The sequence below is a fragment of the Vigna umbellata genome, chromosome 5, assembly GCF_029865625.1.
Source record: "Vigna umbellata cultivar VRB3 chromosome 5, Vumbellata_1.0, whole genome shotgun sequence".
In the NCBI taxonomy this organism is placed as follows: Eukaryota; Viridiplantae; Streptophyta; class Magnoliopsida; order Fabales; family Fabaceae; genus Vigna; species Vigna umbellata.
In genome coordinates, this window is record NC_142169.1 from 4,677,600 (window position 1) to 4,689,695 (window position 12,096).

The 12,096-nt window shown below is 33.4% G+C and overlaps 2 protein-coding genes across 2 annotated transcripts; both read left to right on the forward strand.

The window, feature by feature from the left end:
• Nucleotides 1-1,970: 1,970 nt before the first annotated feature.
• Nucleotides 1,971-6,189, forward strand: LOC124828431 (nuclear transport factor 2-like). The gene is made up of 10 exons (XM_047301720.2): nucleotides 1,971-2,172; nucleotides 2,790-2,866; nucleotides 2,954-3,091; nucleotides 3,441-3,717; nucleotides 3,799-4,019; nucleotides 4,223-4,379; nucleotides 4,473-4,594; nucleotides 4,668-4,727; nucleotides 5,236-5,299; nucleotides 5,391-6,189. The coding sequence occupies exons 2-10, from the start codon at nucleotides 2,816-2,818 to the stop codon at nucleotides 5,807-5,809; spliced, it is 1,509 nt and encodes a 502-aa protein (XP_047157676.1). The 5' UTR covers nucleotides 1,971-2,172; nucleotides 2,790-2,815; the 3' UTR covers nucleotides 5,810-6,189.
• Nucleotides 6,190-8,789: 2,600 nt separating this feature from the next.
• On the forward strand, nucleotides 8,790-11,651 carry LOC124828434 (trihelix transcription factor ASIL2-like; the record flags this gene model as incomplete). Its single annotated transcript, XM_088115078.1, has 3 exons — nucleotides 8,790-9,441; nucleotides 9,515-9,697; nucleotides 10,119-11,651. A coding segment is annotated over one exon (543 nt), but the record flags the coding sequence as incomplete, so codon positions are not given.
• Nucleotides 11,652-12,096: the final 445 nt, after the last annotated feature.

Sequence of the window (12,096 nt, forward strand, 5' to 3'; positions counted from 1 at the left end):
TATATATATATATATATATATATATATATATATATATATATATAAATTAATGAACTAGATAATAACAAAAAGTTAAACGTAATCATGTCACAATATATTTAGATATGTAGAGATAATTATATTTTTGATTAAAAAACTATTTTCGACGACATCTAAGAAAATTTGAAACCATCTTTTTGACAAAATTAGTTTATTTTATTTTATAAATTAAAATATAATTATTTTAAGAAGAAAATTGTCCTACTTTATTTTTTTTTATTCTAAATAACATTCTCATATATTGTAATCATTATTTTCATACATATGATGAATCCATGATCTGTATTAAATTACTTATTTTTTTCTTAATTTTTAAACTAAAACTTAATAGTATTTATTAATAAATGCTTTACTATCACAATTTCTTTTTTTTTTTTAAATGTTTGACGTTGAAAGTTATTAATGAACTCAGTATATTGTTATAATTTTCTTATGATATGAACTTTTTCAAATAGATTTATTATAATTTTTACGTATGTTTGATAATATAATTGATAATATGTTTAGAAGTATTGTTGAGAGAATTTCAAGAAAAAAGTTGTGTAGTGATAATATTTAATGTATGCATTAATATATGGGTAAAAAAGAATGTATATTGAACTTTAATAACTATTCACACTATATAAAGTATAATAAGATATGTAATGAGAGTCGCAAAAGGTCTTGGTAGATGGACAATGTTTGGTCTTAGACGCGAAACAGATTAACCATGTAGGTGGTAGGGGTGATACCACTATAAGTGCACACTTACATTATAGTCTTATGTCGAAGACAAGTATTCGGATAATTGAGTTTAATGTCGACTGATTGTGTGAATATATGACTAGTTGTATGTTGTACATGTTTAGTTTATAAATTGATACTTTACGATTATATTAGGCCAAATCTTTTGCACATTAGCTTGTTTTGTCGTTTTTTGTTATATGCTTTCCTTTATGTTCCGTTTGTTTGTTTTTAGATAATCTCTTTGTTAGTGTGAGAAGATGAGGAATAAGTATTAAAACATCTCTAATAGAAAATGATGATATAGAGAAATTTTTTTTAGTTGTCTAATGATTATTTTTAGTCACATATTTATTATTATGGTTATTTTTTTTAGATAATTGTATTAATATTATATATATAAGTTTAAGTTTTATTTTATTAATTTAATAATGTTTTATTTTATTAATTATAAGCCGTTAGAATTAAAATATTATATTTATATTGTTTTTTTCACTCTAATAATATGTGTATATATATATATATATATATATATATATATATATATATATATATAAAAGTATATAATATAAATGAATAAAAAGATGATAAATATATAAAATGATTATGTCACTATATATTAAGCGAAAATGCGATATAACGAATTAGATAATAAAAAAAATTTAAATGATTATGTCACTATATATTTAAAATCTGTAGAGATAATTATATAATTAATTAAAAATCTACTTTCAACGACATCTAAAAATTTGCAACCATTTTCATGCAAAAAAGTATTTTGATTTTAATATTTATGATAAAATCGGTTCATTTTCTTTTACTTTACTTTAACAATGAAATTGTCCTACTTAATAAATAACACTCTTATGTATTGCAATCGTTATTTCATATCTTTAATGAGTCCACAATGATTACTTCTTTCTTTCTTATATTTTCTTAATCTTTAAACTAAAATTTGATAGCATTCATTGATAAATGTTTTACGAATTACATATTTTCGAATTATAATAAAAATTATAATAAATTATAAAAGAAAGAAAATAAAGAAAATATAATAAATGATGAAACAAAGAAAATCAAAAGGATATAATAAATGATGAAAGAAAGAAAATCAAGAGGATATAATCAATGATAAAAGATATATGAATAGACATTTTTCCTAAGAAGGTTCAGACCCATTATATATACCACATTCCTACGTTGGAAAAAAAAAAGACATTACAATTACAAGTGTTCTTTCGCATTCTCTATTTTTCTCTCTCTCTCAACCGTACGTTGAAGGGTCTCTTTCTCTCTCTTCCCTGCAAGATCCCGCAGTCCAAACCCTAGCAAACCCCTGAGGAAGCTGAGAAGAACACGCAGCGTCGTACACGCTACCCTTCTTCTCGCGCCTTGCTTATTCCGATCCAGGTCAAAACTAAACCCTCTTCTGTTCTTCCGCTTTTTTTCTTTTTCTTATAGCCTTTCAAATGGTTTTCATGGTGAACTTCCGGGTGGGAATTTAAGTTTGAGAAATGTTGCTTTTAGAATTTCGTTTTGGAATTGAACGTGGAAACTAATTGTTAGAAGTGGCTTGCCGTACTTGTTTTGGATCCGCAGTGAATGTAGAATCCTTATTTTTGTTTTTCTTTTTATGTTTGATAATGTATTTTTCTTAGTCTTTCGGAGATATTTTATTGTTTTAATCCTCGAGTGCCTGTATTATTTACGAGTGGTTATTTTAGGTTAATCAATGTAATTTCTTCTATTTGTTGTTATTTTCTATGCTTTTCGGTGGCATAGTGGGACGATGTAAACGTTTTTCAAATTTTTATGTCTCACGTTCTCTTTTGTATTTGTTTAAGTTTTTAGGACATAAAACAATTTTATCATGTAGGTTTTGTCAGTTTTGGATTGCTATTGAAGAAAAAAATGGTTTAGCTTAACATTTTTGTTTTCAAATTTTCTTGAGATTTCAGCCTTTTTGTTTTGGCCTGAATTTTCTATCTTATATGTTTGATGATAAGTTGGTGATTTTAATTTTTCAGTTAGACTGCTCTTGGAAACAGTTATTATGGCAACTTCAGAACAACAAGCCACTCCCACGACTCCTGATGCTGATATTGTATGTATATCTAATTTTGATTTGTGCTTTTCCCAGTTAATCTTTGCACGACTAAACTGACTGATTTTGAATAAAATTACAATGTAGGTTGGTAATGCCTTTGTTGATCAATACTATCATATGTTGCATGAAAGCCCTGAACTGGTGCATAGGTTTTACCAAGATGTCAGTAAGCTTGGTCGACCTGAACAGAATGGTATAATGGGTGTTACAACCACTATGTCTGTGAGTTTTCTCCTCCATCTTTTCTTCACTTTTTTTGGAGCTTTTTGTTTTATTTTTGTAGATGTTTTTTATTCTTGACATTTGGTGTTCTTGCATGCAATTCTAAGATGCCAAGACCTGTAAGATCACTCCTCGCATTTATAGCCATATTTTATTATTTTTGAACATTCGACATTTTACTTTGTGCATTTGGAAAGGGTTTTAAAATTTGAGCATTGAATTAGGAATTTATTTTTTCCATGTTCAGTAGTAGATTTTTTGAAGTCCATATATTTAATTTTTCTGTAAGCATTTTTTTCTCACAGAAAAGTCATTTTGAATAATTGATTTTTTTAATTTTATTGTGCAGGAAATCAACAAGAAGATACTGTCGCTGGGTTATGGTGAGCTCAGTGCAGAGATCATATCTGTTGATTCACAAGAATCTTATGATGGGGGAGTCATTGTATTGGTCACAGGTTTTATGATTGGAAAGGATGACAATAAACGGAAATTTAGTCAATGTTTCTTTCTTGCTCCCCAAGAGAAAGGCTACTTTGTTCTTAATGATGCTTTCAGATATGTCGATGAGAAGGGGATTGAAGTGCCTGCTCAGGATACTGTATCTCCTGTCCATCCTGACACTGGTAGTAGCTAAAGTAGTGATTAAATTTTATTTTTTTTAGCTTCTTTTGACTCTTAAAATTACCACTTTCCCAATTTTTCAGTTGCAGATGCTGTGCTGCAGACCCCTGTCTCTGAACAAATACATGTGGCAGTTGAGGATCATGGGGAGGAAGTCTACAATCCAGAAACTACTCAAGCTTCAATTGAAGAAGAGGAAGCACCTGTAGCTGAGGTTGTTGATGAAATTCCTGATGCTTCTCAGATGGTGGCCGGGATTGCATCTCAAATGGAAGATCTCCCAAAGAAGTCTTATGCCTCTATTGTTAGTATCCATGCTAAAACTACTTCTGTCATTGTTGTCATTTTCAGCTTTTACTAATTTGATAGTTGATATACCATTTTTTTTTAAATGCCTTTGATTCTATAATATGCAATGAAATTCTGAAAATTGACCACGATAATGCTTTTATTTTCCTTTTACTCCGAAACTTTTTATTCTCCTTTCTAATTAGTTGATCTTTTTAGGTGAAGGTCATGAAAGAGGGTGTTGTGGCATCTGCTCCTCTGACATCTGTTTCTGTGAAACGTGCACACAAGAATCATGAACCTAAGCAGGAGGCTGCTGCATCACCACCCAATGTTATCTCAGATGTCAATGCTTCTACTGTTCAAGAAGCTGAAGGTGCTGTATCTTGTCAGTTACAAAATTTAATGTACAAAGTTGATTTATGTATAACTTGGTGAGGTGTTAACTTCTTTACTTGATTTTGGACAGCTGAGGGCTATTCTATTTATGTCAAAGGTCTTTCTTCAAGTGCTACACCTGTCCTCCTGGAAAGTGAGTTTAAGAAGTTTGGACCCATTAAGATTGGTGGTATCCAAGTTAGGACCCAAAAGGTACAATTCTTGTTGATTGTATGCTCTTTCATGACAAGTTCTTTGAGCTAATTTGTATGCATGTCTTGAACAGGGATTTTCCTTTGGGTTTGTGGAGTTTGAAGTGGCAAGTGCTGTGCAAGCTGCTCTTGAGGTATTTTTTTTATTCTAAATGTACCATACTAATCCATATCCAATCTTCATCTTGAAGACATTTCAATACTTATAAATGGTTCACTAGAATCTGATTTCAAACTGAGATTAACAAATTTGTTATCTTTTAATTTTATGCCTCATTACACTGGCATATGTTTTTTTTCTGGCAACATGTTTTAAACTTTTATTATGATGTGGTTCACTCTGTTATTATTAGTTTTATAATGTGCACTACTGCTGGGTTGAACAGAGGCATAAATTGGTTTTCAGGCTACATGTTTTAAACATATATTAAGATGGGCTTCACTTTGTGTTATTAATTTATAAGGTGCACTACTGCTGGGTTGATATTTGTTAAATGATTGTCAGTATTGAAATTTTCGTAGTTATTATCTTCTCTTGTTTTGGGTTGAAGGGATGCTCTGTACGCAAGCTCCTGATTTCTGTTGTAGTTAATTGCTCAAGATAGTTACATATTTTAATCTTAATTTTAATTAAAACTTCAGGCTTCTCCAATTATGATTGGCGACCGCCAAATTGTTGTTGAAGAGAAGAAATCAACTAATCGAGGCAAGTGTTTTTTGATTGAATCTTGGTTTGATTGACATCTAGATTTAATTGCATTCCAAATATTCAGCCATTCGTTTACTTTTCCGTTCAGGTAATACCAGAGGACGGTTCACATCTGGTAGGGCTCCAGGCTACAGGGGAGATGGCCTAAGAGGACGTGGAAATTACGGAAATGGCAGAAACTATGGCCGGAATGATTTCAATGGCCGCAGTGACTTCAATGGTCGCAATGACTTCAATGGCCGCAGTGACTTCAATGGCCGCAGTGACTTCAATGGTCGCAATGACTTCAATGGACGCAATGACTTCAATGGTCGCAATGACTTCAATGGCAGGGGAGAATATGGTTATAGGAATGGCAACCGGGGAGGTTTATCAAACCGTGGAGGTGAGGGGTATCAGAGAAACGATCATATGGGACCCACTGGTGGACGCATGAATCGCCCAGGTGCTGCTTCTGCTAATGCATCAGTCAAAACCAATGGTGTTCGTGTTCCTGCTTCTGCTTGATCAACTCACTCGAAGAGTAAGCCTGGTTGGAAATGCACTGGAGAATACACATCTCAAGCAATTGGATAATTGAGGATAGCCTTTTTTGGATAATCTACTTTTTAAGTTTTAAGCTCTTTTTTTCTTCCCATTTTTTTTATATTGGTGGTCTTGGTAAAGGTAGTTTCTATTTTTTTTTTGATAGTGTCGTCGTAGTGGTAGCTTGTGTTTCCCCACCTTTTTTGAATATAGATATATATTTGGGGTAACTCATTTTGTTTTGGGAACTCGATAGTATTTGGTAGGTGCGACATGAGGGGTTGCTATCAGCATGAATTTGCGGATTTGATTTTGTAAAACACTGAAGTTAGTGTTAAATATGATTTTATTATCGGTTGCAATCTTTTGCTTTTTTTTATTAAGGTTTATCATAAACAATAACTACATAGTTTTGTACAGAAACAAATTATGCTTTATGGAACTAGCTAATAGTGAATATTTACAGAATGACATTCTTTTTGTCTAAGCAAATACAACTGAATGAGAAATTCATACATTATATGTTTTAGTATGATTTTATGCGATATAAACGTACACTGTTCGGGCTAACGCAGACATTTGTAATTTAATATGAAATACGAAATGTTAGTACTCATCTAACCCAGTTAATCAAGCACACAATTCAAACAGTGAAAATTTATTGAGATTGGTTAAGGTAAATTTTTTAATTATTTTCCTAATCACCCTTTAATTCCAATTAGCATAAAGGTGCAAAAGTGATTGACCCCTCTGGCTATACATTTCTAGGGGAGACTAAACCACAAAAGTTCCCAACTTATCATCATTAGATACATTTAATGTAAATTGACAAAATTTGTGATTAGCTTCTGGAAAATAAGTAATCTATGGTTTCAAAACATTAGGCACCCTTTTTTTTTCAAGCTTTTGGAACGACCAAAGCTATGGATAGTTCCTTACCATAAAAACTTGCTTGGAATATATGCTATGATATGGTACTACCATAAAAACTATGTTTCATTTATTTTTAATGAAATTTGAGACCATTTTATGTGTTTTCATGCCTCGGGATTCAATGATAAATATTTCTAATTTATTCATTAAGATTGATACCTTTGAGTTTGTATGAATTTTCCACATGCCTTATTTTTAATGTGTTTTTAGGAAGATATTTGGGTGTTGCTCCCTCCACCACCACACCTTTCTCCCTCCACCTCCCCAATTTTTTTTATTTCCAATTATATCCTCAAATTAAATTTTTTTACTTATACTATTTTAATTTATTTCAAACCTAGTTCTCCTACTTTACTCCCTACACTCAATCTTTCCATCTCTCAATTCCGTTTAACAATTTGTCTTCAGTTTTACTCTACAACTCCATTTGTCTTCTTCGTTTCACTTCTCCTCATCTGTTTCTTTCTTCTTCATTTTCCTTACATTATTAAAATACATTAAAAATATATTCAAAAATAATAAATCAAAACATTTAAATTAAATTATTAAAATATTTCTAAAATAAAGAATAAACTAATAAGACAAACCCTAAAATTAAAAACGTAGGTGACATCCTTTAACGGATGTCAACATCCGTTTAAGGAAAAAACGGATGTCAACATCCGTTTAAGGAAAAAACGGATCTGTTTTTTCCTTAAACGGATGTTGACATCCGTTTTTCCTTAAACGGATGTTGACATCCGTTTTTTTCTTAAACGGATGTTGACATCCGTTGAAGGATGTTGACATCCGTTGAAGGATTTTGACATCCGTTGAAGGATTTTGACATCCGTTGAAGGATGTCACCTCTGTTTAAAGGTTACATTTTTTATTTTAGGGTTTTATTTGAAGGTTTATTCGAATACGCACCTTGAGGAAGTAACACACGCACTGCACCACTCCACACATTGCACCACAAGAGCGACATTGCACCACGAGAGGGAGACTGCTTGATAATTCTTTCCATCACCATCAACCTTTACAACTTGTAGTATCTCACACCGACAAAAGAAAGAGAGGAAGAAATATAATGTTAAAATAAAAGAAAAATATTTTACTCATATATGAAGTACTAGAATAAGTTATTAGTGGAATAGGTTGTGAATGGGTAAAATTAAAAAATAACCCTAAAAAAAAATTTTACTTAAAGGGCAAAATAGTAAATGGGAGGTGGAGGGAGAAAGGTGTGGTGGTGGAGGGAGCAACACCCAAGATATTTTGGTGAAGTGAGTTCACTGTCTTGATTGCTGGTTATGAAAAATGTTTCAGATTCTTTTTTTAAATTCTAAACGGATATGATAGGGAGCTTTGAAAACTTGCACCTACAAGTTGAGTTGAAAATTGTTAATTTTGGCTGAAAATATGTTCAGTCGGATGAAGTTCACAAACAGTTATTCACATAATTTGATGTGCATTTTCTATTTTTTAGCTCTTTTCTTCTTTGTCTCACGAAGATCGATTATGTATATATCATGCAACCATTTTGTGGTTTCATGTCCAAAGAGCAAAACATGCAACAATGTCATCATCTAGTGATAGGATAAGTAATTGTCAATTGCATTGAAAAATAATTGTTGTAAGAATTGTAATTGATTAAATCTAACTTATCTATAAAATTGCACTTGTGGATTTGTTTCAAAAAAATGATACAGGTCTGGGCATTCTGGATGCATTACCTTTTCTATCATCCCACCAGTTTTAGAGTTCAGGAATGACTGCATTTTATTTTGATTGTTGGTGATTTAGATGCTATTTTAAGTCCATTGTTACAAAAGTATAGAGCTGTCAATTTTTTTCAAAGTCCCAGGGCTCACCCTGGCCCAATTTATATTTAGCCCTGTTTTTGTTGACCCACACCTTAGGGGCTTTTTTAAAGCCCCTGGCCCCCAAAGCCCCCATCAGATGGGTTGTAAATGAAGTAGGACCGGGTTAGCCCCCTAGCCCCAATTTCTTCTCTCCAATCTCTTCTGAACAACCACTTCACTGACCACTTAACGACCTCTCCTTCACTCTCGCCACCCCTCCCTCCACCTTCTCCCACTGTCTCCCACCGTCATGCTGGACCCCGGAGGAAACCTCCGCCCTCATCGACACCTACCGTGACAAGTGGTACTCCCTCGGCCGCACAAACCTCAAAGCCATCCACTGGCAAGAGGTCGCCGATGCCATCACTGCCCAGTGCCCCAACGCTTCTGCCACTGCCAAAACCGCCGTCCAGTGCCGCCACAAAATGGAAAAATTCCGCAAACGCTACCGCACCGAAATCCAATGCCTCCGCTCCCTCCCTCTCCCTAGCCTCATCAACAACTCCACCACCGCTTCTCCCTCCTCCTGGGTTCACTTCAAATCCATGGATTCCATGGAAAAAGGCCCCAACAAACCCCACACCGACACCACCGCCGCCACCAACCCCAACAACCTCAATTTCCCCGACGACGACCCTGTTGAGAGGTTCACTGCTGTTGGGACTCAAAGAGGAACTGGAATTGGTGGAGGGATGATGAAAGAGAGCAAACCCTCAACCAACTTTTGACATAAATGGATGGTTTTGAGGGTAATACTGGTATCATTGTCATTGCAGCAACTAACAGGGCAGACATTCTTAACTCTGCCTTATTGAGACCAGGACGGTTGATAGACAAGTATGATTATATTATGAAATGCCTAATGCTTTTTTGTTAATGAGTAAATTACTGAACATCAATGCTTCTGCAGGTTACTGTTGATGTTCCAGATATAAGGGGAAGGACCGAAATTCTAAAGGTTCATGGTAGCAATAAAAAGTTTGATGATGATGTTTCTCTTGATGTGATTTCCATGAGAACGCCTGGTTTTAGTGGATCTGATCTTGCAAATCTCTTGAATGAGGCTGCCATATTACCTGGTTTGTCAAAACAGGTACTTGCCAATCATATGCTCTTGAAATAATGAATGGTGATGTTTCTGAAGGATGAACCTTTTATCTTTCTTCTATAGAAGTCTTCTTATTTTCTTATATTCAGCAAAAATACTCCAGTTTAAAAGGAAGATTAAATAATCATGTTAAAATAGCATACAACTTTAGCTTAGTCTTGTATTTCTATTTTTATTCAAAAGCAAGTCATAGTGTTCTGCATTACTTTACAGGCAAATTATTATATATTTTTGTCATATAATTGTTAAATATATAGGTGTTTGGTTATTTGTGTTACATTTGCTGCATCTTCTAATGTATGTGTAGCTGTTTCTCGAATTGTTCATAATAATAATGTTATCCTGTATTTTGTCTGTTACTGGTGTGAAGTATAATAATGTTGGTTTAGTTTATTTTTGTTTGCAGGTTATTCTTCAAGTATTTATTAGATAATGACATCAGGGCCCTTTCTGTTGTTGTACCGATAAGTCTTGAAGGTCTATATATTTTGTTATTTATTCTTCAAGTATTTATTAGATTGTTTGGATGACAGGTGAAAAGTCCAAAGATGGGGTATTTGTTCCAAAGAAGGGAAGTAGGTAAATAAATGCTTTTGATTGACCAAGTTTCTATGCTCTTTAATTAGGCATCAATAACTAGGGAAAATACATGTTATTAAGGTATAGCTTTATTTAGGTTGTACTTATAGCCATAACGAATTGAATATTGTAATTTTGTTTTTATGATGCATGTTTTTGTGACATTTAATGATTTGATCACATGATTAACATTTGCGGGTGTTGGGGGGGTTGTATAATTCTGGTATTTCAGGATGAGTTACAGTATTTCCAACTCACCTAATTTTGGCTTGTTTTGTTTCCAACTGACCTAATTTTGGCTTGTTCTGTTTGCATAGCAGAAGAACTTGGCTGGATAAATAACTCACCTAATTAAATTCTGTGTAATTTTGGTGAATGTATTTTTAATTGTTTAAGGCAACTTGCCTAAGAATATCCCAGTCAAGTTATAATAAGTCAGTATTCTTTCATTGCATCCCTTCATGGACATTTGATGAAAATTGGAAATAATATTATAGTATTGTTATATGATCAACAAGGACATTGAAATCACCAATGAAATTTATTCAGTCCAAGGAGTTGAATATTATCGCATGTAGACTCTTTACTAAGTCGAAAAGTGTCAATATGTGTACTTGTGCTTTCAGATTCTGATCAATTGTGACTCATACATTATCTTAACATGGTATAGGAAATAATTTCTAGAGCTTATTTCAAATTAACCAACCTTCAGGACCAGAAATCATGTAAAAACTTGAGGATTATGGTTGTCTTAGCTTTCAAATGAAACACTATATATTCTATACAAAAGGTATAATAGACCTTTTAAAAAAAATATTCTTGTTGTGGTATTTATTGGCACAACCTTCATTTATGTTGTTTATACGTATAATGAATATGTTTAACAGGAGTTGCGAAAGCTTGTACGTAGAGTGCACATTACTCAAGAGACGAAGGCTGATATAATTGAAATGTCTTGTTATATCAGTTTTTGGTGCAGTTTTTAGCTAGTCCAGATTGCTTTAATTGAACTAATCATAAAAACAAGCAGGAGTATCACTTGGTGCAGCCAATGAATGAATGTGCTGGTTGTTGTCTTAAAGTCTGAAAAAGCTGGATCAATGAGCAAAGCATGGCTCGTGAATGTGACTAGAGAATGGCTGGAGTTGTATTGGTGACCTGTGCTATCTAGTGAAGAACTTAAAGAAACAAAATATGCATGAGAATATGACTTGCAATGGCCTGGACAGAAGATTGAAGCTGAACTGTTGTTCATACGTGAGGGATGAGAGTTCACTTTAGATTTTCTCTGAAGTTGGAAGTGGGACAGTATGTTTTTACGTTAATACTGTTATTTTTGGTTTAACATTGCAAACTTCTATTTTTCCACTGTAATTTTTGTTTCTACTTTTATTATTATATTTTTGTCATGGTAAAAAGGAAAGCCCATGGGCTAGTGACAACAGTTGAAAAACTGTTATTTTCATGCTTAAAATTGACACAAAAAGCAACCTTTACACTTAGAAACTAGCTTGAAATCATGCTTTTCTTCATATTTTCATAAATAAGAGAGCTGGACAGGTTTATGCTTGATTTCAGTGTTTTTGTGCAGGTTTTAAGGTGAATTTGGTAAAAGAAGTGAAGAAGGAGAGAGATGGAATCAGAAAAGACATCAAAAAGTGCAAAAGGAGAAGTCGAAGTCACCGCTCAGCGGCAGTTTACCGCTGAGCGGCACTCAGGAGCTTACGGGAGATCCGCTGAGGGGCAAAATGGCCGCTGAGGGGAAGAAACGAGACGCGCACTTACCGCTGAGCGGCAATTTACCG